General features: G+C 37.9%; 1 protein-coding gene across 1 annotated transcript; it reads right to left on the bottom strand.

The window, feature by feature from the left end:
• Positions 1-2,169: 2,169 nt before the first annotated feature.
• BMS1 (BMS1 ribosome biogenesis factor) lies at positions 2,170-23,960 on the bottom strand. Its single transcript, XM_009868795.1, has 22 exons — positions 23,785-23,960; positions 23,209-23,399; positions 22,098-22,177; positions 20,752-20,940; positions 20,122-20,264; positions 18,724-18,845; positions 17,884-18,062; positions 17,012-17,157; positions 15,642-16,462; positions 14,638-14,739; positions 13,308-13,465; positions 12,684-12,765; positions 11,739-11,815; positions 10,675-10,857; positions 8,805-8,993; positions 8,030-8,210; positions 7,545-7,603; positions 6,435-6,557; positions 5,227-5,374; positions 4,135-4,310; positions 3,485-3,646; positions 2,170-2,698 (listed from the first exon to the last, which is right to left on the bottom strand). Exons 1-22 carry the CDS (start codon positions 23,958-23,960, stop codon positions 2,462-2,464), a joined length of 3,924 nt encoding a protein of 1,307 aa, XP_009867097.1. The 3' UTR covers positions 2,170-2,461.
• Positions 23,961-24,212: the final 252 nt, after the last annotated feature.

The raw sequence follows: 24,212 nt of genomic DNA, 5'->3' as shown, positions 1-24,212 counted from the left end.
AGCCTTTCCTCATAAGGCAGATGTTCCCCTCCCTTCACCATCTTTGGGGCTCTGTGCTGGACTCTCACAAGCAGTTCCCTGTCCTTCTTGAACTGAGTGGCCCAGAAGCCAGAGGTGGTCTCACCAGGGTGGAGTAGAGGGGGAGGAGAATCTCTCTCAACCCACTAGCCCTCCTCCTTCTAATACACTCCAAGATGCCATTGGCCTTCTTGGCCATGAGGGCACGACTGGCTCACGATCATCCTGCTGCCCACTAGAACCCCCAGGTCCCTTTCCCCTACACTGCTCTCCAGCAGTTCAGTCCCCAACCTGTACTGGTACAGATGGAAGACTCTACACTTGCCCTTGTATTTCATAAAATTTCTCCCCACTCAATTCTCCAGCCTGTCCAGGTCTTGCTGAATGGCAGCACAGCCTTCTGCTGTGTCAGCCACTCCTCACAGTTGTGTGTCATCCTCCCAATTTTGTGTCATCAGCAAACTTGCTGATGGTGCACTCAATTCCCTCATCCAGGTCATTGATGAATATATTGAATAGTACTGGCTCCAGTGTCGATCCCTAGGGGAATCCACTAGACACAGGCCTCCAACTAGACTCTGTCCCATTGACCACAACTCTTTGACTTCTTTCTTTCAACCAGTTCTTAATCCACTTCACCACCCAATCATCCAGACACACTTCCTCAATTTATATCATAGAATGGCCTAGGTTGGAAGGGACCTTAGAGATCATTTAATCCAACCTCCCTGTCATGGGCAGGGATGCCACCTCTCGACTAGACCAGACAACACATGGGGACACCTACAAGGATGCTGTGGAAGAGTGTCAAATGCTTTACTGAAATCCATATAAACCACGTCCACTGCACTGCCATCATCTATCCACCTGGTTATGTCTTCATAAAAGGCTATCATGTTGCTCAAACATGACTTCCCCTTGGAAAAAACACGCTGATTGCTCCTAATGACCTTCTTATCCTTGATATTCCTAGGAAATACTTCCTTGATGATTTAGATTAGACCCAGCCTAGTGCAGTGTGAATTAAAGGCAACAACCCTGCAAAACAAAGTCATGGTGGACCACCTTGCGCCACTCTGTAGGGCAAAAAATGCCAACAGTCTTGTTGTAAATCTCTCAAGGCAGAGGTTGTCTATACAGCAGAGAATCTTCCATTATTTAAGCATAAATCATGTTTTTATATTCATGTGACCTCAGCTGAATCTCACAGGGGAACAAAAATTACCGACAAATTGAGTCAGGTTTCAGCCTAATGTCATACAGGCAAACAGGGATGCATTAGAATTTCAGGACAGTACAAAACATCGAGATTAAGAAAATCTGAAATACTCAACATTTACAAAAAAAGTCTACAAACCCATTCAACAGAAAGCTTGTGTGTGAGGCAGTCTGATCCCACACGGAATCTCCCATCTGAGATAACAAATACTAGTACAGTGTAATAATAATAATAATGAATTTTGGCTTGATGATAAAAAGTGAACTCATTCAGGAAGACCACAAATTACTGACGTTATCTGACCCACTGCCTGTTTGAGGATGAAGTATTAAAAATACGTGTATCATAGTAACTATTTGATGCCATATATGGCATAAAAAATAATAGTAATGTAAAAGGATTGAAAACATCTAGTACCCCTCTTCTTCATTTATCTTAAAGTCTAACACCATATCATCAAACCAAGCTGGCTGGACATAGAAGGATGTTCCCAAAGGAAAAGAGTTATCCCATCTGTGCTTACCTCACAGAAAATCACCAAGTAGTTACACACATTTGGGAAGTGTCTGATACTGCTTGCCCAGAAAGCTGCAGCCATCGAGGGATCTACTGACAGTCTCAGTTGCCAAAACCGGTCAAGTAACAGAAGATTTGGATGCAACACAATTTCTGAGATGCTTTCATGCAGGACCAGATGATCTAAGCACAGGGGCAAGCTACATCTGCTAGAACAAAGCTAGAGAATCCAAAACTCCTGCCCAGTAATAGCTGATCTTCACGCCTTTTAATAGAAGATTTGCCAAAGGCAAAATTTAGGCAATGGCTCAAAGTACTGCTGACACAGGAACACATTCGGAGACAACCAGATGAGTTCTTTCTCCCACAGAAACCCACTAGTACTAAACCAAAACATTTATAAACAAACAATATTCTGTAACTGACATGAAAATACTTTATTGGCTAGATAGAATCTGCAGTATGGATAGAAATACACTGAAATACAAAGTCCTCCAAATACCATGTAGAAAAATCATAATCAAATACTTCTAAATCTTATTTATATACATTCCCAAATGTATTCAAGAGAGTAAATAAGGTCATATTTGCATTTTTTTTTCTTCTCTTGAAAGCATGTCTAGTGTAGTCCAAGGCCTTTTTGTTTCCTCCAACAGAAAATTGCACAACTACCCTATTTCCTCGTTTAGCCTGCAATTTGATGAAATTTTACACACTTTTCTCTCCTTTGCTAGATCCTTTCAAGCTTGATTTCTGCCTCTTTTTCTCCCTTTGTCCCAGTATGCGATAGATCTTTTTCTTAGCCTCCTTTTGCCTTCTGAATTTCTGTTCATCCTCCTTCTGCTTAACCTTGAGATATTCTTTAAGCTGCTCCCGGTGTTTTACTTTGGCTTTCCTTATCTTGTAATTATTCACTGTACTCAAAGCACTGAGCAGGGCTGATATCTAAAACAGAAAATAGAGAATCAATACAAACAGTTCAGCTTGGTGAGGAAGAAACAGTTTAACCTCAGCAGAGAGCCATATAATGAATCAGAGATTCAAGGCAAGTTCCCAATTACTTCTGCACCTGTTACCCAATTTCTAAAACAGCTTCACTACTTACCTTGTTAGGAAGTTAATCAAAAGCTTAATTTCTATGAACTCTGGTTTTAGTTAGATACTACAGAATCATAGAACTGTTTAGGTGGGAAAAGATCTTTATTATCACGGAGTTCAACTATTAACCTAGCAATGCCAGGTCGACCACTAAATCATGTCAAAAGCTGTATTTAAAAGGCTATGCCTAATTGCTACTACAGAACACTTAAACTGCAGTTTGGATCTTCTTGCCTTTGCAAGCACTCTATAATTTCCAATTTTTGAAGCAGAGTATTTGCTTCAAGTCCTGTCTGTGTTAATAATGCACAGCAATGATAGGTCAAATAAAAGACCGCAGCTGCCAGTTTAAGTCACCCATAATGTGAGACAGCTATGTCCAAATGAAATACTTTGCAAGTGCTGTGACAAGGACAAAAGTCATATACAGGCTTCAGGTGACCTGTTAGCTTAAAAAATAGACACCATCCACTCAGCGAGTTTTATGTACCTACTGTGTGCCAAACAGGAATAAAATTGCAGCTGGTAATTTTTCACTAGCAGCAGATTCAAGTGCTGAAACAATAGTTAGAAATGCTCTAAGTGACACACATACCCTTCGGGAGTCCTTGTTTCAGAGTAAGCGATAATTACCTTCTTTTCATGAGGTTCCCTGATAACAGCTGGTCTCCACTGGTCTTTTGGAGTCTTGCCTTTCTTTGCAAGATTCTTGGGCTTGTTCTTAAAAGGCAGCGCCTTCTGCAGTGCTTTAGGAATGTGGAGCTTATTGAAATGCCTTTTCTCCCTCACAATAGGCTGAAAGAATAGATATAGAACATGTGTAAGATTCACAGCCATCAAGAGCTTTTATTTGATTTTGCATCTTTCAGGGGTCAAAACCCAAACCACCAACAACCTCTAAAAAAAAAAAAACCTCTAAAAAAACCCAAACCAAACAACCCTAACCCCAAAACAAAAAAAACATTTTCTGATGTGCTTACACTAACTGTGAATGTTATGTTCACCCCAATTTTACTATGACAGATGTTTCAGTAAGCTTTTGGAGAAGACTTCTACCCTGCAGATTACTTTATAAACTTTCACTGACCCATAACAATCTGCTTTCCACTGTTTTATTCCCATCTCATGCCAGGAAAGACTGCCTTGTGGATAAGAATACGAAGTGACGCATGCATAACATGTATGTACGCTGCCCTCAGTTTGTAGAGCTCTAAGGGAGAGTGCAAATTTGACGGTGAACACTGCTTTCTTAAATGAAAAAAAAAAAGACATATCAAATGTACCTTATAGAGAGAATCTTTGTTTTGTTTGAGTTTGATGCCTCGCTCATGCCTCAGCTGGCCTGTTGTCTTCATTCCACTCCAACTATCTTTCTCACCTGCTGGCTTCAGCAAGGATGTTACAGGGTTATAAAATGTTGGGATAGAAACAGGATACCAAGTCCTCACAAAGACGATATCTGAAAGAAAAGGAAATGTTACTGGGCTCTATAGCAACACAGTTCATCACACGCACACCAAGCAAAGATCACTTGAATAGAGTAAATGACTAACAACTTGACCATATGCTAGTATTGTGTTTGGTATATAAAGCAAATCTCTTCAACATTACCCAAAAGCAATATAACTATTTGTGCACTTGGATTCTGGAAAAACCCCTGAAGTCATAAACAGTACATATTCCTGAAGAGCAGCCAGCTGAATAACACACTATTCATTACTCATATTTAATTAAAAGAACTAGCAACAGAGTTCATATATGTACCTGTGCCTCTACTTCTGACAAAACCAATTTGGTTTTCCTCTGCCTATTTTTATAAAAGAACTAACTTGCTTTTATTTTGCACTGTCCATAATTTCAATCAGTTTAGGGAAACAGGTCATATAAACCCAAATAAGCATAAACTCATGTTCTCAACATTACAGTGACACTCAGAAAACATAGGAGATCACTCACCACTATTCCCTGCAACATTTCCCCAAAAGGCTGGGAGAAAAAGTTTCGTAGGGTTACAATGCCACTCACTGGGTTGCTCAGAAAAATGTACTTCTAGCACTTGCACCCCTAAATACAATTCATCTTCATGTTCAAGGAGTAAAGCATACCATGTTGTGTAAAACATTTTAACATACTCTGAGAATTAGGTCTCTAAGACAAACTTTTTCATCTGCATACTACATGACTTCTGAGTATAACTGAAAGAAATTCATCATAAAATGTACTTTAAAAAATCTCCTTCTGCATCTCACCATATATTTCATGCTCTTTGAATTCACATCTCAATTATCAGATTCCAGAGATTCTGAGACATGGTTTGTCAATCTGTGAAGCAGGATGAAAGTTGTGCGAAAACTTGCACGGAAAGCGCAACTTACCACTCATCAGCAACTTGTCTTCAAATGTTGCTCTGAAAGCACCTGCTGGAGCTCGGAGGGCCTTTTTGATCTGTCCTCGGATACCACTCACACTACGAATTGCTGCACCTTCAAATTTAGCCACTTCCAACTGAGAGTTAAACATTCCCTGAAAGTGTGAATTACCCATCATCATTCAAGATGCTAAGTCTCTCTCTGTGACCTACGTAGGCCACAAAAACTTAAGCAATTCCCAAAAGCGCATCTTACAAAGAAACAGGTAGAACATAAGATTGTCTTTATACTAAGAACCTGACCATACCAAAAAAACTACTGAGGTAACTTTAAGGTAAGCTGCTAAAAGTAATTGCCTTAGAGTCATATACCACAGGCAAGGCTTCTTCACGTTAAATACAGACATTTAAAATTCTGGAATAGAACATACTTAAAAGAATCTGTCCAGTTCTCTTTTAAAGTCATTTGCCAGAACATAGCATAACTCAAAAGCAAGTAAGCTGCTTTAAGTTGCTAGCTGTGAGACTCGAACACAGCGCAGCTCTCCAAGGTTTGTGCTCCTTTCATAAATCACAAGAAGTCAAGAAGAAAATCGTGCATGCTTAACAAAAATACTTGTGTGCTTCACTGCTGGGATGAGTGTTTAGTTGCTTACTGCTGCAAACGCAGAATAACCCAATCTTTCCCTGAGCCTCAAAACTCATCTAAGGACAGCTGGAAGGTCAATGAAAATACATTCTGCAACACCTCCTACCCCAAACACTTTTGTAATTGTAATGAAGTCTTAAGCACTGATAGAAGTAATCTTTGATCCCCAAGTTGAAACTCGGCGGGATAAAATTGCCTGAATGATCCCAGGGACAGGTTCACATTCTCCAGAGGTGTCTGCCACTGTGGAAAGCTAAACAGTGGGTTTGAGGAAGGGAAGGGAGAAAAAAAAAATTTTAAAAAATTTTAAAAATCACATTGAATGTGAGCCGGATGACTGTTCCAGAATTTTTGTCAGAGTAACAGTAATTCATATTCACTGGCTAATGATCAGTACCTTTAGAGACCACACTGAAGGGCACTCAAAACAACTCAAGCAGCTACTGAGATCTAGAACACTATGCAACAATTACAGGGGACTTCTGCCTCAGGAAAGATAGATGGAGTCTCAGGTTGCACTCCTTCCTAAACATCAGTAAATGCTGGTTTACAGTATACATACCCACCTTAATAAAAGAAGTGTTCTTATAAATTTTGAATGGAAAACCAGTTAGCTTTAATTTCTTTACAATAGTTATGGATTTATCTAAATCAAGCACAACTCCTGTCGCAGCAATCCGGAAATCAGGCTGAAACATACAGAAATGAAAGACACTGCTGAATGTATAGTTACAGTGAAGAAAACATTTCACAGATACCATTTCACTACTCTTTAGAGTTTGAGTTCAGAATTATAATCTTTGCAGGAGTACAGCAGCATGACAAATGCAAATTGACTTCGTACAGACTAGCTGAGTTGCTTGTGACATAATATTCCTACCATTCACTAATGAGATTTTCAGAACTGCCATTCTAATTACCTTGGCAGCAATCTAAGAGTCCTTATTATCTACCTCACTTTATAAAACAGAATCTTAGTCAGACAGAAAGTCTCAAAGGAGAAGCACTTTGTGCACTGCTGTAAGTCACTACATTATGCTAGGGACACATGACAAAAATAGCCTTTTAATACATGTAACAGGATGACTTAAACAAGGAGTATTTTAGTAAGGAGATAATAATCACCACTCTGATTACTGTTGTGCTCATTACAATGCCATGCAAAGCTTTCATTATACATTGTATGTAAGTATAAATCTACCTTTGGGTAAGATATAGGCATTAAAGATGGCATTTGACAAATATTGCTTTGCTGTTATTTAAATTAATGCCGATACCCATAAACATTTTAACAAAATGTGGTGAAATCACACTGAGGGCAAACGTTTTCAACAGGAACGTAAGTATACCACCCTGTAAAAAAGTTTTCAAAGTTATCTAAATACTTAGTACCTGAAATTCAAGTAGGTATAAATCCTTGCACAGAAAATAATAAAGCAGTATTTGTCACTTTCAGTGTAGCAGATAATTTAAAAGAAAAAAAAAACACAACAAAAAAGCCTCCATATTGTTTCCCATCTCATCACAACACACCTTTCAAAAGCTTGAGTCCACCTACATTCTCAGTTCCTACAACATCACTGATTTACCATATGTAAATCTTCTTCCCTAACTCTATATTTTATCCAAAAAAATCACAAAAAACAGTAAACAATATTTTGTGATAACTAACATACCGTTGTGCCACTGACAGACTGAACTGCCAAAAATCCTGTCCCCTGAGGAGTGATGGGCCCTACAAGGAAATTAAACAATTTACAAAAAGCTTTACTACACAACATCTAGTTTCCATTTAAAGTCAGAAAGCTGAGAAACGTGTGTCAACATTCACAACCAATAAACCCAAAGAAAAGCTTCAAGCATTCAACCCATTACTCACACACATAACCCCACAAAAGCTAAATGAATGCTTAACAAGAAGTTACTTATGTTCAGAAGCATTTACAGGGCTCTAGGCCCACAATGTGTGCAAGCAGGCCTTGAAAACAAATCACAAATAATAGCCAAGTGCTTATCTTCCCTTATTATTTTGTGTTATTCTATATTACACAGGGAATACAACTTTCTAGAGACTTTTCAGTCCAAAAGCTAGTGGTTGTATTTTCCTGATGATCCTATAATGATTAAGTGACACAGAATAGTGGTTCCAGAAGGCCCTCACCCCAAAAAGTCGCTCCGCAGTGCATGTGCTGTGGTGTGTACTTCAGGAGCCTGTGACGTCCGTTGTGATCTTCAATGTAGAACATGGGGATAGTCTGAAATCGCCTCCACCCTAATGACAGGATTAAAGGATCACGTGTCTTCAGAATCTTCTTATACCATCGATGCTTCTTCAGGCGCAACTAATTAGAGGAAAATATGAACAACGCTATTACAGGATAATAACATTAATTCTGAAATTCAAGCCTTAATTTTCAGGAATGATTGAAAGCAACTTCCATCTACCAAGAAATTTTTTTCAGTAAGCTTTATATCTTCAAACATTCTCATTAACACTAGCTTGGCTGGAAACATAAAACTCATCAGTATTTTACTCACTTTGAAGACATGTTTGTAAGCATACAAGCAAGTATATTAAAAAAATATATGTGACAGTAACATTTCTATAGCCACTTGTCCATAGACCATGAACCTCGGAGAAGAATTTATGCTTGCAATTTAGCCATCACAATATCAGATCTTAGTCGTGAGACATGTCTGGAGACGAACATTAAACAAAAATAACTCCTTCTTCCAGTTATGCAACGAAGCCTGTAAAAATCCAGTGTCTGCTACTGTAGAGTTAATTGTGTCAAAAGCAAATCCCCTACTCAAGAGACAAAGGCCAAGGTTTCTCTCTGTTTTCTGGATCTTTAATAAACAGAAAATAATAACTCCAGACACTCTGAAACACATCTGTACTGATATAAAGTGCACTCACAGCTTTGGCTACCTACCTGTACATATCCAACATTTCCTTCACTGTTGCCTAAACCACCCAGGATGACAGGATAATGAGGGTCAAAATTCAGGACAAATTCACATGGGACATTCTCAATCTCTATTCGAACGTACATCCCAGGCCGGAAACCCTCATACTGCACTCTGGTCTCATCATCTTGATCTTCAAATTCCGCTCGATTAAGCTATGTGACAAAGAGAAAGTCACCATGTATTTTACAAAATTCAAGTATTAACAACTTGTTCATGAGGTGTCAGTTCTATTTAAAACATGTTAACATTTATATAAATCTTCTGGGAAAGATGTGATAGGTTTTGTTTCTTTTTATTCAGAGAAAGATCTCTACCACCGTGAATTCCTTCCAATTTTAAATCCCAAGAGGGCCTGTTAGTCTACTTGAAAGACAGTCCCCAAGAGAAGCAAATGACTGAGTGACTCGTGATACACCTCTCATAATGATGACATTGGATTTTAAAGATACAACTGTCCGAAGTACATTTTTGATTTAGGAGTCCAAGTACCTTTAAAGTTAACGTGCTGATCTTTAAGGTGTCAATTTATGAGGAGGCTGGGTTCCTATCTTACTCAGCAACTTAATATTTCTGTGCATTCCCACATTGTATACTGTCAAACGGGTCTTTTAAAGCTCTTCTTACTATATGAATGTAGATATTATGTAAATATTTAGCAAAATATCCTTGTAAATGACAGAAGCCTCACCCTCCTGTTCTAGGTCCTGATGTTCAGCTACCTGTAAGACGCCGTATTTAAGCCAACTATTAATTTCATTTCTCAAGTTATTGAGATACGGCACAAATCTTGTGGTCCAAGTTTATTTTTCTAGAAGACTTTACGCATTCCAACTGTGAGATCCTTGTCCTTCCATCCTGCAGCAGGAGTACTGCTGACATGTATTTCTGTAACAGACCTCAAGTGAAACAGCTGTAAATTGTCTTGTATTCTTTTAGTGGAATGTCCTTCCTTACGCTTTAAGAGCTTTCGGTAAGTACAGCCACATACCAGAGCTCATATGATCACTAATGCAAGGAGGTAGCAATTAAATTAATGATTATTTAGGGTAAGATTTTATCAGAAGAGAAGACAATTAAGTTATTAGCAATGTAAGGCAACGTTCTTCCAAGTCAGCCAAAGAAAGAAGCTACTTTTAGGCTTACAAGATATTATCTAAAAAAAACAAGACCTGGAACTAAGTCAACACCTCCAATTCTGGATACAGTTTCCCGGAAGACTCCTGCCACACATACAGAGCAATGGTCATCAATTATTTTTGTCTCAAAGTAAACTGACAGATGCAGGAAAATGCATGACAACGACTGCTACACATAAAACTTACTTGTCTGTTAATAACATGACCAAAAAAAAAAAAAAAATCACACTAAAAATAATGCCGGAAAAATATCTGACACTAGCATGAGAAAGATTTTCACCTTGCTACATATAACAGGATGCTCTCTCATGTTTTAGGTTTGTTTGACGCCTGTCAGGTCATGCTACTTCCACCACTAATGGACAAATGCATAATGGTGAAAAAAATTTAAGTAGATGAAGTTTAGATGACACATCTGGACTTATTCAACGATTTAGCATATAGTTAACTACTTAAGTCAATTTAAATTAAGCTTTCAGTTGCTTGGCTTACTTGCTCATTCCTTTCCATCTAATGGATTCAAAAAGTTCAACCATAAAAAAATTGCAAGCATGTATTTCTTTGTGTGTGCTTTCTGAAGCAGCTCCTGAATGTCACGTTGTGTTCTCCAGGAAAAAAAAAAACATGTTCTGCCAAACTCTGTGGGGGATTTTTAAAAACATACAGCCAGGTAAATTGCCATGTTACCAGTTTGTACCTGTGCCTGTTTATGCATTTCTTCTTTAAGATCATCGAAGTATGTGGCATCCCCTTCATCGTACTCTGCATCAAACCTTTCTTTCAGTTTCTGTTTCTTGTCCATGCGCTCTTTTTTTTTTTCCTCCTCCTCAGGTTCTGGTTTGGACATTTTGCCATCTTCCTCCTCTTCTTCACTTCCAGACTAAGCAACATTAAGTTATCAAACATGTAAAACAGTTCATTGAAAACAACCCATTCTAACAGCTTGATATAGATTGTTAAGTAATATTTTGTCACAATGCAAATTCTTAAGATACTTTAAAAATATTTCTATTTTAGATAGAAATTAGTAACTTACTAATACAAAACGATGTAACTTCAGCAATGACCAAAACATTTCAGCATTTAATTGTATCCCTTTTCACCGAGAAAACTTCTTGACTTAATGCTTATTTTAACATCAGAGAACAGACCCTGGAACTGATCATTTGAAAACTGTCAAAATTATGCCATTACCCTCAATTTGATAATGAAATGCAAAGCCATAAATTTGCTGAGTCCGAAAAAAAATGGTTGTTCAATCCGTATTGTCACAGACAACTACAGCTCTGTTCTTGGAATATATCCAAGCCACAGCATAAAATAGCTTCCACCTGCCTCTTTTATGCAGATACGAGAAGTGACGAGGAAGCTGTGACAGTTTCCACTATTTGTTGTGCTTAAACAGAGCTCTATTATCTCCTGCATCAGATGAAATGACATAGCACAAACAGATATGATCACATTTGGTTTTAAAACACTTCTCTCATATCTCCAGCTCTTGATTAAGCCTGACACCTACTGTTTAGTAAGTGAGGTGACTTCTCCTACATAATTAAGTAACAATTCAGTGTGAGATTAAAAACATGCCAGTCTAGATATCTGTAGGTTCCAAAGTCCACAATACATGTACCTTTCCCTCGTTTCCATTATCTCTTTCCTATTTATTTGTGAAAACTTCATTTATTACACAGGTAACCTATCATTTGATCAGCAACTCGTACATATGTATGTTGCTAAAGAACATAAAAATGCCAGTCAGACCTCATCTCCCTCAGCAGCATGCTTTCCTTTGTGCACAACACCGGTTTCAAGATCTTCAAAATCTCCATATAGCTCTTCTGCAACAATAAACACCCAAGATATCGGACAGTTAACCATTCTGTTGGATTGTCAATACAACTTCTCATATTTTCAGTTCTTTGTATTCTTAGTACTGCTTTGTAGATTAGTTTCAACCCAACTATTTTCCTTCCCATCTACAGTTTCAGCTTAAAATTCTCAGCTGAACCTCAGTGACTCCTCCTTTGCCTTTCAATAACTTTATGATTTAAAAAATGTAAACAAAGTTTAAGTCGTTCCACAGGACCACATAGCACATGAATCAGCACTCTAAAGATGAAAGGCACCAGCAGCAATCAAGCTCCTACCTTTAATTTTAAAAAATAAAGAATTTAAATATAGCAGACAATTTTTAAATTTACAACAAATGCTTACAAAAGCCTGTCAAACCACAATCATTTTGGATATAAGATACACCTGTATTAATAAAATTTTCTAAGTATTTCCTAATTTAAAAACAATAAACCTACAAAACATCTCAAAATAGATCTTACTTTTTCAGTTTGTCTTCCCATTAAAAAAAAAAACAAAAATTCTGCTTATTTCTACCATGACTATCCAAAAGAATAAACCGTACAGCGCAGATATGGATACGTAACTCAAATTTCTCCTGATCAAGTGTTGACTGAAGACTCCATTTCCCAATTTAAATTACACAACCTATTTTTTAAAGAGTAAAGTTTCAAAATTTGCTACTCCTTACTGTGCAATATTTAATTATATTAGTATCTGTATAGCACTTTATGTAATAGTTTGAAAAAACGTGCAATATCACTATGGCAAAACATTGTACATATGTAACTATGAAGTCACACTTTTAAAAATCCTGTATACATTAATAATTTTTTTTAGAAGTCTTACACATACCATCTTCCTCCAACAACTTTGCTGCATCTTTATCATCTTCCCATTTTCCAGTTACAAAGCAGTCTCGAATACTGCTCATAACCTGCAAAATAGTTGTGTCATTCCCTTGTACAGTTACAGCTGGTCATCAACAGGAACATTCTCCAGTATGTTCCCCCTCCTCCACCAGACACCACCTCAGAGATAATACAATATTCTCACACAAAGCTCCACATCAAGACATCATTACCAAAACTACACAATGCCTCAGCAAACACAGAAACATGAAATCAACTCAAAGCTTGCCCAAAGGTCTCTAACAAGGTCTCTACCCTACACCATATTTTCACTTGTGATTCCCCTGCTTTTTACTTTTCAGTAAACAAAGAGCAAACTACAATTCACCAAATAGTCAAGAGAGTCAAGCATTAAACTGACTTATTCTAACTTTCTGTTTCTCTAAGAACAGACCTTTGAATCTGTAAGCTAGTAAATACTTCTAACGACAGCAAGCAGCAGGAGATGGGAGACTCTGGCCATAGTTCCCACAGGTCTGTTCCACTGACACCTCAGTAGTATTTTATGAGAGACAACCACGACATAACCAGTATAGGATATGCAGAAGCAGTTATCCAATGGTACTACCTCTTCTAAATCCCAATCTTGCGGCTTTTCTATCAGAAATTTGGAGCAGTCAAGAGCATTGGCCTTCTCTTTAGATGCTTTGTCTGGACGGCTGACACGAAACAAACCTCCAAGTTCATCAGCTGCATCCTCGCTCTCATGGTCATCATCCTCGACAGCTAAATGAAATGTACAAGTTGTGATTATTTCCCTCACGGTACACATATTAGGTACACACATTACGTTCAAACATTCATCAATTACTTAACAACCTCTCTTCTGTCTTATGTTTCACAACACCTGCAGTAATTTGAGGAAGATACAAACTAAAGAAAGTTTTAAACATAAAAGACTGAAGATAAAGGTATGCTGATGCAGTGCAAGAAATAAATTAATATCCCCCTCACAAGGACAAAAAAAGTGTGAGCAGCAATGAGGAAGACACTATACATTGTAATCATAGTGACCTTCAGTAGCACAGTTGTTCCATATGGAAACTTCATTCTTTTCACAAATTCCACATCACCCAATTTCTTTTCTTTTTAGCAACCTGACATCCATTTCTATTTGCATAACTGGAGTCATCTGAAAAAATACTGCCCAGTAAGTAAACACATGATGTTCATTCCATAACATAAGTAAAAACAATACCAAAACAATCTGTGAACAGAAATGACATAAAGCTAAGTCTGTAAATGAAAAATATTGGACTTGAAAATTTGTCAGCAAATTTTCCTGCTCCTGCAGTGCGGAAGGTTCACAGAAAACAAATTCTCACTGTGTTCTACAAAGGTTCTGCATGCCGAGGTTTCTACACTCAGGTAAGTACTGGAAAAGTTGTGCACTAAACAGGACAAATTACATAAATAGCCATCTTCTTCTTTTAAGCCAGTTAGCTTTACTTTTTTTTTTAACCCTTATTACAGACATGATAACACTAAGTCACATCTAAGATATTATTCCACTCTCCATCATCATGAGACAGAAATTTCAAAAAAACAGACAACAAACGACAACCCTTTATGAAACACAGCAATTACCAGAATAGATTTGCACAATATCTATTGGGTAATTATATAAATGAATGAATTTTATGTTTCGGGGGAAATAGTTGTTCTACAAAATATGAGTAACAATCAAGTAAATCTGGAAAATCATCTCAAAATGCTTCTACTACAAAAGTAAAAACTGTCTTTATTATAATTATTAGTAAAAATGAGGAACAGTAATTTAAAATGTCAATTAACTCTCCTCAATCCTCCCACCAAAAAAGATTCAGACCTGCAAACTTGGTAACAGCTACAAAGCGACTGTATATTAAGACAACACAGTTTTCAAAACAGATTTGTACCTGTCCCATAAACGAGTTTACGAAGATTGGGGGTTGAACGCTGCTGTCTTAGAAAGGCTTGAGCTGCCTTCTGTGTAAGGTCCTCTTTCCACTTAAGTGCACCTGAAAAGGGAAAAAAAAATGCACTCTACCTCCAAAAATAACAAGACTTAGGAAGTACACAAATAAAATCATTTGTGTATATAAAATAAAATTATTTGTGTATATTATTGGTAAATAAGGACATGACAACAGTCTTAAGAAGTGGAGACACAAGCCACAGGTTGGTTTTTTTTATACTCCACATACACACAGAAACACAAATAGTAGCTAAGAAATTGTATCAAAATTGTGGCTAACAAATTGTATCACTGATTTTCTTTTTTTTTTTATGATGAGTCCTGATTTGAAGGCAAAATTTTAAGAGATTATTAGCAATAGTAACAGATTGGATTATTTTTGTCATGATACATTTTCTTCAGACCGGCAGAATGGCTGAGGTTGGAAGGGACTTCTGGAGGTCACCTTGTCCAGCCTCACGGCTCAAGCAGGCTCACCTAGAGCAGGCTGCCCAGCACCACACCCAGGCAGCTTCTGAATATCTCCAAGGATGGAGATTCCACAGTTTGGGCAACCTGTTCCAGGGCTGAGCGAGTAGTTAATACATTTTAGTAACATTCCCTCAATAATGTTTTATTCTTTCTAAATGTAACAGAGTTTCATGATTTGTTTTACACACAGAGCCATAAAGACTAAACTTAAAAGAGAAGTGTATGCAGAACCAATTAAGTTTATAAAATGAATCACCTACATTTTAGGGGAAGGAAAGCCGAGACCTGCACACTACAATCCAACCTGAAGGCTTAATAGTAGATAGTCCCAGGTTTCCAAATTTGCCACTTAACAACTATATATATATAATTTCGGAGGAGCAACAACACATAATATTTACTGATTACAATATCCTTCAGCAAGGAATCTGATTGAAAATGGACAGCAAAAGTTTTTAACATTTGTAGTCTTACCTATTGTGTCAGCAGAAAAATCTATTTTTTCTTCATACTCCTCTTCCTCTCTCAGTAGATTCTCCACATCATCATCGGCAGCAGCTTCTACAGCTTTAAGTTTAGTCTGTCTAATGCTGTCAGCTTTCTTTGCTGGAGTGTGTCGAAATCCCTTCCCATCTGACTTTTCAACTTCTAATTCACCACCGGATCCTTCTTCAGGATCACCCTCACTGAGGGAAGAGTTTGCAACCTCGGATTCTGACACCTCTTCTTCTGTGCAGTTTCCCGAATCTGTAGTGAGCCCTGCTTTTCTTTTCAGACTGTGATCTAAGATTTGCGATCTCATTTCTGTATCTTCAGTATTTACTTCATTCTGCTTAGATTTGGCTTCTCTTTTGCTTGCTGCCTCAAACTCACTATCTGAGCTTTCATTTTTATAAGTCCTTTCCTCCTCCTCCTCCTCCTCATCTTCCTCAATCTCGCTTTCTTCAGGGGCAGTTTGTCCTTCTCCTTCAGAACTCATCTCAAGATCATCATCACTGTCCGCAAACGCTGGCAGTTCATTCACTACTTCCTCATTAATCGCCTCAGGTTTCAGACGTTTGGCTCTCTCAACAGCCATCTCTTCCTCTAGCAGTTCTGTGTCACTTTCTTCCTCAGCATCATCTTCATCATCGCCATCACTTCCATCCTCAGACATTGCTGCTTCTTCTTCTTCATCATCTTCCTCATCACTTACTGCATCATCATCTTCTTTCTCCTCTTCTTCAAATACTGCCCTGCGACGCACTCTTCCAGTCTTCAAATCAACCTGTTTCTCTTCTTTTGGCATCACAAATCTGTTTTCCCAAAGATCACATTTAGGGTAAGGTGGTAAAGTACAAGAAAATTTTAATGAAACAATGAAGATTCATGCTAATGTTTAAAAATTTTATTTTATTTTTTTTAACGGAGGAAAGTTATGGATAACATTAAGATCTTGAAGTACAGAATGACTGTTAACTAAAGAATACACTGTTATAGCGATAAATAATTTCAAGAAATGTCTTCATTTTTCGTGGAATGACAATAGGTTATACAATAGGTTATCTTTTACCAAAGATTATGACTGCCGTTCTCCAAAACTCTGAAGAAAACCAGAAATATGTTTCTTAGGGCTATATCTGCAAGGAATTCCTGGAAGGCATGACTATACCGCTTGCAAAATGCTTCTAATGTCAATTATTCCCATCTTAAAATACACATGTGGCACATGCGTAATCTCAGAAGAGGAAGAATTAGGCAATAAGCCATTCTACTAATTGCTCTGTTGAGAATTTTTCTAAAATTAGAGCCCAAAATTAGAGATTCATTCATGCTTGAAACATTGCTCAGCATTCAAAACTTACTCTTGTCTGACATCTTCTGAACCTAAGGGTCTAGAGTCCATGAAGAGAGACACCTTGCTCGATGCCATCTTAACATCAATGGCTGAATGTGTGGAGATGAGGCTCTGAACTAGTTCGTGATTTGGTCTCAATTCCTCCTGGAAAGCCAAGACAGTTTTACTTTTCAATTAAAATGAATAAACAGATGTCTAATGAACAGCTGACAGAGCCACTAATCTGCCTAAAATAGCAGAAATATGTATATACAGGAAAAAACTCCACAGTATTTAAAATAAACATTTTGTCAGAATAGCAAAGTCACTCTTCCCCACTTCACCTGTCAAGATCACACACAATATTAATGCAACAAAAATTAAAGAAGGCCTCCTTCATGGTATGTAACAGCTATGGTTAATATCAGCAAGCACACGTTAACGTAGATCCAAATATACTTCATATTTGGGACAGGGAAAACCAGCTGAATTCAAGCTTTTTGTATGCAAATGTTTTCTACCTCTCCCTTCAACCAGTCAAATTCTGTGAGTTCTCCCAGAGTCACTCTGCTCTGCAAAATAACACCAATAATATCCCAGTACCAAGAGTTTTCTATAAATCCTAAGACAATGTTTGGGAAAGTTTATGAAATTAAACTTAGGTATGTATTATTAACCGATCCTTCAAACATTTTGCACAACATTTTACACAGAGATAATAAATACATCCCTCCTGCACTGGTAGAGAAAAAGAAATTACCCACTATGAATACGTAAGGACTGATTATTTCGAAGACGCTTATTTTTAAGCATTTATTTTGACTCTAAGGACAAAACTGACATTTCGCAAGAGAATTCAAATCAACAACAGCATTCCCTTACCTCGTCTTTTTCATGAGCATGGCTTCCACCAAGGTCAATGTAAACAGCATCTTTGTCATACACAATGCCCCCAACCCCCGAGAGAGGGGCATAGACTAGTTTCTCTTTCTCATTTAAAGAACGCTTCTTCTGCTGCTCAGGTAGAGCACAGGGGTCAGGTAGGAAACTCACATCACTCACAGCAAAGTCTCCTACACCTGGAGTGACAGACAAGGGAAGTAGTAAGATTTTCACAAAGTTTCGATCAAAATCAAAACCAGAAACATTGTAGCATTCAGTGACTCATCAACAGAGCTCTCTGAACATCCAGCTCCTCTGTCTTACCACTGAATTAGGGAAGCACGTCTAAGCTCACCAGAATACTGCAACGCTCTGGGTTTGTTTGCTTGCTTTTAAACGAGAAAACTAGCAATTCGCTTTTCCGAGTAGGTCTGTAAATTTTTTATTAAAATATTTCTGAATTGCAGCTTTTAAATCATTTACTTAAAGTATTACATTTATTCAATGGATATGAGAAATTTTACATAAGCCAACTTTACTTTTCACTATTAGGGCTGGTATACTTCACTCTTATAGCAAAATACCTTTGAAAAACTTCACATGCTGCCAGTACTGTGTTTGAAACTGCAACAAAATTGCACGATTAAAAGCAAAACTATTTACAAGGATTTTTTTTAAAAAAAACCTATTATGAAAAACAATTTCCAAAAGCATAACATGGATTTTAGAAAGCTGAAAAATCTCTTCTAAAATGTACAGCTGAAATATACAAATCATTCCACCAATAAAAAGAGCGACAACTATATGTTGTTGCTCATAGATCAATACAAAAACAGTTTTAAGAATCTGATAAATTACCTGGCATATGAATTTGACTTTTGTTTTTTAGGTGTGCTCCTCTCAAGTACCCATAAAGTGATATTTTTCTGTCACATTTGGGATTGATTCGAACATCTTCTGGGTTTGTCAACTCTTCCATTCTACCCAACATTCAAAAGAAAAAAGTTAGAATACCAGCAGTCTTAATAGCAACTTTTGAAAAAAGGTAATTTAAGAAAAGAGAACTGTTGCAACACTGCTGCCCCTGCACTCTGCACTCTAACAATCAAAACAGAACAATCCTAAGAACAAAATCAATGGGAGAAAAAGATCTTTCAAAAAATATTTTACAACTGTATTTTAAAACTTATATAATCATGTTCAACACGATATATCCAGAAGACTTACTGATATTCCACTAAATCTGTACTGCTTTCTTAGCACATTTTAATTACTGCTCATATGCTTTCCACACACAACCCTCCTCAAATCAATTTTGCCGTTAGAGGAGAAACAGCTGAAGACCACACTATCTGCAGGCACACAATACCTTCTTTTCTCTAATAATGGCAGGGAGCAACATGAAATCTACTACAGAAAAGGGGACAGAGAGAGATTGGCTGTTTTCAGGAAGATGAGGGGGAAACTCATTCCAGAGCTCCTTTCTACACTGCACAGGCGAGGCAGCACAAGGACACATGCAAAGAAGCGGCTGGGATGCACTTTCTGGCTCCACATCAGCTTAAAACTGACCCAGCAACTACAATAACTATAAACAGTTACAGCAACCTAAAACAATGTTACTGGAAGACTACAGAATATTTTTTTTCTCATTTTCTCTCTTTGCTTTGTGTATTTAGCAAGATGCTCATCTACTTCTCTGACTTTCTTTTGTAAAGAATCAGAAGTTTGAAAAAAACTTGTTCTAGGCACCTTAGAATCTTATGGGAGTTTAGCCGTAACTCATGGAAATAAATTATGAAAGGTGAGGTAATTTCTCAGGTAGACACAGCCACCATCAAGATTCCATTCATGTTACAAAAAGGCCGTGAATCAAACACCATACATGGAGATGGAACCGGAAGGATGTTCCAGGGAACTCAGAGGACTAATTCCCAAGCTGTTGTTAAATTGCTGGAATGTTATTGCTTTTCCACAAAAATTCAAGATAATCATCAACAGAGTTATTTTAAATTTTTTGTTTCAAAGTACATACAATATACCAAAGGTCTATCTAAATGATTCAATGCAAGTGAACACCGAATGGCTGAAGTTATTGACACAAACCTGCAGAGTATGTTTTCATTTCCCCAAAAACTACCCAGGTACCTCTAAATACCGCCCCCCACACAGAGCTCATTGGCTCCAGCATTACAGCTTCTGTAAACAGCAAGGTGCTGTGTGTGCAGAAATTGAAGAACAGAGAAAAGCACACACCTGTCCACAAGAACATACGGGTGAGATGTTTGCCAAGTAAGAGGTCGGAATTTCATAACGGAGATAAAACGGCCCAAATTGTGAATTTCCTGCTTCTGATATTCTCCATGAACCATCCCAGACAGATAAAACAGCTTAGCACCCTAAACACATTAAAAAGACACAAAAAAAGTCAAACCTCAATTTAATATGTACAAAACTAAAGAAAGAAAATGCAATTCTAATTTGTAAATCATAACTGGAAATCGCAGGTTGCAAATTGGTTCCAATAGATCAAACTAACCAGTCTACCTTGACATGCAAACTGCTCCTAAATCTTAGAGGCAAACAATTCACATTCAGAAAACCTCGTACAATTTGTCTCTCACATCTACAAGCAGATCCTCCTTGTGTAGCATCTGTGTAACAGACCTTTTTACTAATATCACTTTTAGTAGCTAGTCATAGAGAATAATTACACGAGTATTTTAGCAAATACAAGAACGATTACATAATCTGATACATATTTTAAATAACCCTCTAAATGGATATTGCTGATGCAAGAACACAATAAACATCCAAGCATTGCTGCACTTCTAATTTAGTTTCCGTAACACAAAATATATGGAAAAATGAACATCAAATTCATACCGGATATACTTCAGTCCAGAATCTGTGCTTTAACCTCTTTTTAGTCTTCTTTAACTGCTTGTTGTTCTTGAATGTATCCAGGTGGGTAAGAACTCCCATAATTTTGGGAAAGCCATGTACTTGACAAATGTTCAGGAATTCAAAAGTTTCCATCTCAAACCCAAAGCTGGCATCAATAAGCATCAGAACCTGGAAACACAACATGGGCACTTCACTACCACAGTATCACGGTGCCCACATGAGCTAATTTCAAAGACCACACCACCTTTAGGGTCACAAGCTTCTTGGGAACCAAAACCTTGCCAAAAGCTTTGTCCTTTATTTTCACAGAACCTGAAAATCCATTTTGGCCTTTAGTTAAAGTACGGATCTTAGCTGCTTTACAAGCCACTGGGGCTTAGGAAATCAAATCTCTTCTTCCCGTCACTCAAATCTCCTTTATATGGATTTGACTGTCTTCAAGAAAACTATAGAAGCATAAGGCTGGTCTATGAATCCAATAACATACATTATCCTAATAAGGTCTGAACAGTTGTGTTTACCTGGTGAATTTAAAATATGTAAGATGGAGTGTTTCAGGTATTCGCAGCAACTAAGAACTTAAAACACGTGCGAACTGATGACAGAGACCTGCAAGCCTCTGAGCAATAAAACCAAATAGACTGTCAGCATCACCACGTGCATAAAGAATCTCAAACATCCATCACACCTACTAAGAGAATTTTTTTGTATTTTTTAATACATCTCCCTCAAGTAGAAAACATGCAAGTAGAACAATATATGGATTAGTGCATGCATGTATTTTGATATTTAGATAGTGAACATTTAGATAAGGATCCTAAATCCTCGTCATCTGTGAATAATACACTCCAAATCCATTTGTAAAGGAAAATTCTTGATCGACAAAGGGAGGATGCATTGGGTCGCCAAGATCATCCTGTAATCGTGAGCCAAAAGTTACAAGTTAGAACACTGACAACACTCCACTGAAATCAGTCATATTGCTACACAGTGATCTTCAAAGATGGAGACAGAGAGCATCACATAAAACCAACTAGTAAACTAATATGTATTTCTGCTTTATATGTTAGTTGAAAACATCCTGACTAAAAACTATTCTCGGATTTTGCATGGTTTGATCATGTAAAAAGTCACTTAATGAAGTCACTTGAACACCTTGGCTTATAATAAGATCTTCCAGCACAACTTGTCCTGTTCTCTCTGAAACCAAAGACAGTTTGCCCTTCGACAGCAGTGGGCAGAGAAATCAGACACTGGTGCGGTACAGTCAAAGTAGTATTTTCAATATAAAATATAGTAGAAACCACACACCACTGTTAGCTTACCAAATCAGCAACTTTAGCCAGGTCAATCATCGTGTTAATGTCACATCCACATTCAATAATAGTTAGCCTGCGTTTTTTACCTGAAAACAGAATTAAGAAATCAAGAACTGAAGCAAACTAATTAGTCCACAGCTTTCTTTTCAAGTTACATTCCTGAAGTTCCTAAACAGTACTGGGAACGCAGATTCTTGTCTAGCATGTAGACATGTCATCTAAGATGCATCATCACAGAAGCACCTTTTTCCAAATATTTATAATTCTGCTAAATTTTAACTTCTGTGTTTATCAGGTAAATGTTTCCAAATGAGTATTTCAGTCTTTTTTAAAAATAATAGTAATAGCTAAAAAAAAAAATAAATTTTTTTTTACTTTGGAAAAAATCTCTCTGCTTCTTTAATGTTTACATTGTTTTTCTTTTCCATGTTTGTCAGTTATTCCTTGCCTATAGGAGATTTATCAGTTAAAGTCTCTGAAGAGTTTACCTGCATCAAACATACAGCTGTATGTGCCTAAGCAAGAGCTCCCTTACAAATTGTTTCCCTGAGCTGCTGCTGGCTGTGCTCCCCCTAGAACCTCAATGTTTCCCCCCCACCCCGGTAATATTCAAGGAAAAGTATGAAGGAAACAGACTAGATAAGTGGAAACTAGGACTGAAAACTTAACAAAAAGGAAAAAGAACTGAACCAAGGTGTGAGGTGGAGAAATGTAACTGGAAATAGCTAGGCAAATTAATTATTGGCTTGAGAAAGGAACATAAAGATGGGATCACAGGATTAGGACAGGTAACCTGAAAGAATGCGAAACACACGTAGAAGTTAGGACGAAGCCACAGAAAAACAGTTCAAAAGGGAAAACTGAATCCAGTTGAAAAGGAAATGGTTGACGGATGAAAGAAAGTGGAAAAAAACCCCACCCAACACCACAACGGAACTGGGATCGTCGCAGTGTGGAAAATAGGTTCAGAGGGACTTAATAAGTATGCCTGCTAACACATCCAAATGATTTTTTTTCAAAATGAACAAAAATTATGAGAACATGAACATGTCCTAGCACTAAAACCAAGCAAGTAGTGCAGAGTAAGCACTGCCATTTCTTATATCTTTTTTCTCACCTGAAACAATTGTAACAGGACCCCGGATTTCAACCAGTTTTTGCCTTGTGAAATTCTTAATGAGGCATTTTATTACAGTGCTCTTCCCAACCTTGGGAGGGCCGACCACAACCACCACCACAGGAGGTGGCTCCAAAGGAGTACGGTCAACCACAGGAATGTGATGTTTTTTAGTCTTCAAATCCTGAGTTCTGAGGAAAAAAAAATGCAATAAATACAAGAACTTAAAACCCAGTAACATTTATTCTTTGAAAGTCTTCAGTATTTGCAAAGGTTCGCCAAGAGCCCAGATACTAATACGTACGTGGAACTCCCACTAAGTTTAAGGAGCTATAAACATTATTTTCCATTAGGCCAAACACAGCTGTACCATGTAACATGGCTGCAGAATGCATCACACTTCTGACACACGTACACAAACCACACCACAATCTGGTGATGAAATCTATGAAATCTATGTGTGCACACCAGGGGAAATGGCATGATGAACATTTCTACACCAAGCAATAAAGAAACTCCAGGCAACATCCAGCTGCTACCCAGCCAACCCTGCATGCTCCATAACAAATTTCTTACCTATGGAAAGTTCTGGCCATCCGCACAGCAGAGTGGACCGTAAAGGCTTTGGGGTTTCTCTTCCGCGCATTCTCCTCGTCTCCTAGTCCTAGGTCACTGAGATAACGTTTCCTTTTCTTCTCTGCCTTTGGCCCACTGTGCTTTGCACGATGCTTCTTCTTCTCTTTTTCCTCCATCTTACTCTTTCAACAATTGTTTACAATCAATCCGCCGTAGGTTGCCCCCGAGTGACACTGTGCGCGGCCGACACAGGAAGAAAATGCACTCAGCACACATCGCACACGCACAGGGCATCGCTACCGCAAACATCACTTACCCACCTCTGAAAAAATGGTTCATTTATAAGGTCCTGCCCGGCCGCACACGAGAAGGGCCGCTCCGGGCTGCCCGCGGCCCTGCGCGCCCGACACCATGCTGCCCCTGCCGCC

The sequence above is a fragment of the Apaloderma vittatum genome, unplaced genomic scaffold (genome assembly GCF_000703405.1).
Source record: "Apaloderma vittatum isolate BGI_N311 unplaced genomic scaffold, ASM70340v1 scaffold15414, whole genome shotgun sequence".
Classification (NCBI taxonomy): Eukaryota; Metazoa; Chordata; class Aves; order Trogoniformes; family Trogonidae; genus Apaloderma; species Apaloderma vittatum.
Note: the sequence above shows the minus strand (reverse complement) of the source record. Positions and strands in the feature narration are given on the sequence as shown.

Excerpts from the sequence above, each read along its gene's own strand:
- BMS1 (XM_009868795.1), bottom strand. The coding sequence starts at position 23,960 with ATGGAGGAAAAAGAGAAGAAGAAGCATCGTGCAAAGCACAGTGGGCCA. Across the intron at positions 8,994-10,674 it reads AAATGCATAAACAGGCACAG|CTTAATCGAGCGGAATTTGA; the intron begins GTACAAACTGGT and ends TTTGTCACATAG. Across the intron at positions 6,558-7,544 it reads AGTCTGTCAGTGGCACAACG|CCTGATTTCCGGATTGCTGC; the intron begins GTATGTTAGTTA and ends TGTATGTTTCAG.